This window comes from Hylobates moloch, unplaced genomic scaffold (assembly GCF_009828535.3).
Source record: "Hylobates moloch isolate HMO894 unplaced genomic scaffold, HMol_V3 SCAFFOLD_19, whole genome shotgun sequence".
In the NCBI taxonomy this organism is placed as follows: Eukaryota; Metazoa; Chordata; class Mammalia; order Primates; family Hylobatidae; genus Hylobates; species Hylobates moloch.
This window is the reverse complement of record NW_026652294.1, coordinates 46,529,181-46,529,904: the sequence shown is the minus strand read 5'-3', so window position 1 is coordinate 46,529,904 and position 724 is coordinate 46,529,181. Positions and strand designations below refer to the sequence as shown.

Genomic DNA, 724 nt, shown 5'->3' with positions numbered 1-724 from the left:
AAGCATGATTAATAAAAAGACTGAAATACTCCAAAATTAATAGTGATTTCTGTCTAATAAAGCTTCAAGTGATTTTTATCTTTATTTACTCTTGTTTGCATTTTCATATTCTCATTGAATATATCTTATAACCGAGAAAAACATGTCTTTGCTAAATGCTATCAACATCTGATACGATAATGCTTTACTTATAAGTCATTTTATGTAACATCCTTTTTTGCTTCTACATATTCAACACACCTTTACAACTAAGCTGCCTGTGACTGATGCATTTCCCACATATTTACTGTCATGATGTTTTTCAACTTCATCGTGAACTAGATTGATTCCCATTCTCTTTTCTCGCTGAAATAGACATTCTTGGGCTACCTACAGATACACAGATAATGGAAAGCACTAATAAAAACTGACAATCCATGACTAGCAGCTCTAATAATTTGTTTCAAAAATAAGTCAATAGATACTCCCAATACCAACTTTTCCAGCCCTTTTGTGAAAATCTAACCTGAAACAGACTGTAACAACTAAATGAATCTCTGCTGCTAGTTAAAAGGTAAAGAGGTAGCTCTTCAAAATAGTTTGAAAATATTCCTAACTTGGAAAGTTGACAAAATGAAGCAGATGGCATTTACTTGATCCCCACAAATTAGCATTTGAGGGCATTAGTTGGCATTACTTTCTTCAGGTGAGATAGTTCAATAACATGAGACACAAGTCTTCAAGA

At 32.7% G+C, this 724-nt stretch overlaps 1 protein-coding gene across 1 annotated transcript in view; it reads right to left on the bottom strand.

Moving 5' to 3' along the window:
* Positions 1–231: 231 nt before the first annotated feature.
* LOC116458375 (tektin-3-like) overlaps positions 232–724 on the bottom strand; it is a 23,767-nt gene continuing 23,274 nt past the window's right edge. The window contains exon 4 of the mRNA XM_058431152.1: positions 232–369. Coding sequence (XP_058287135.1) covers positions 232–369 — 138 coding nt within the window. The remainder of the gene's footprint in view (positions 370–724) is intronic.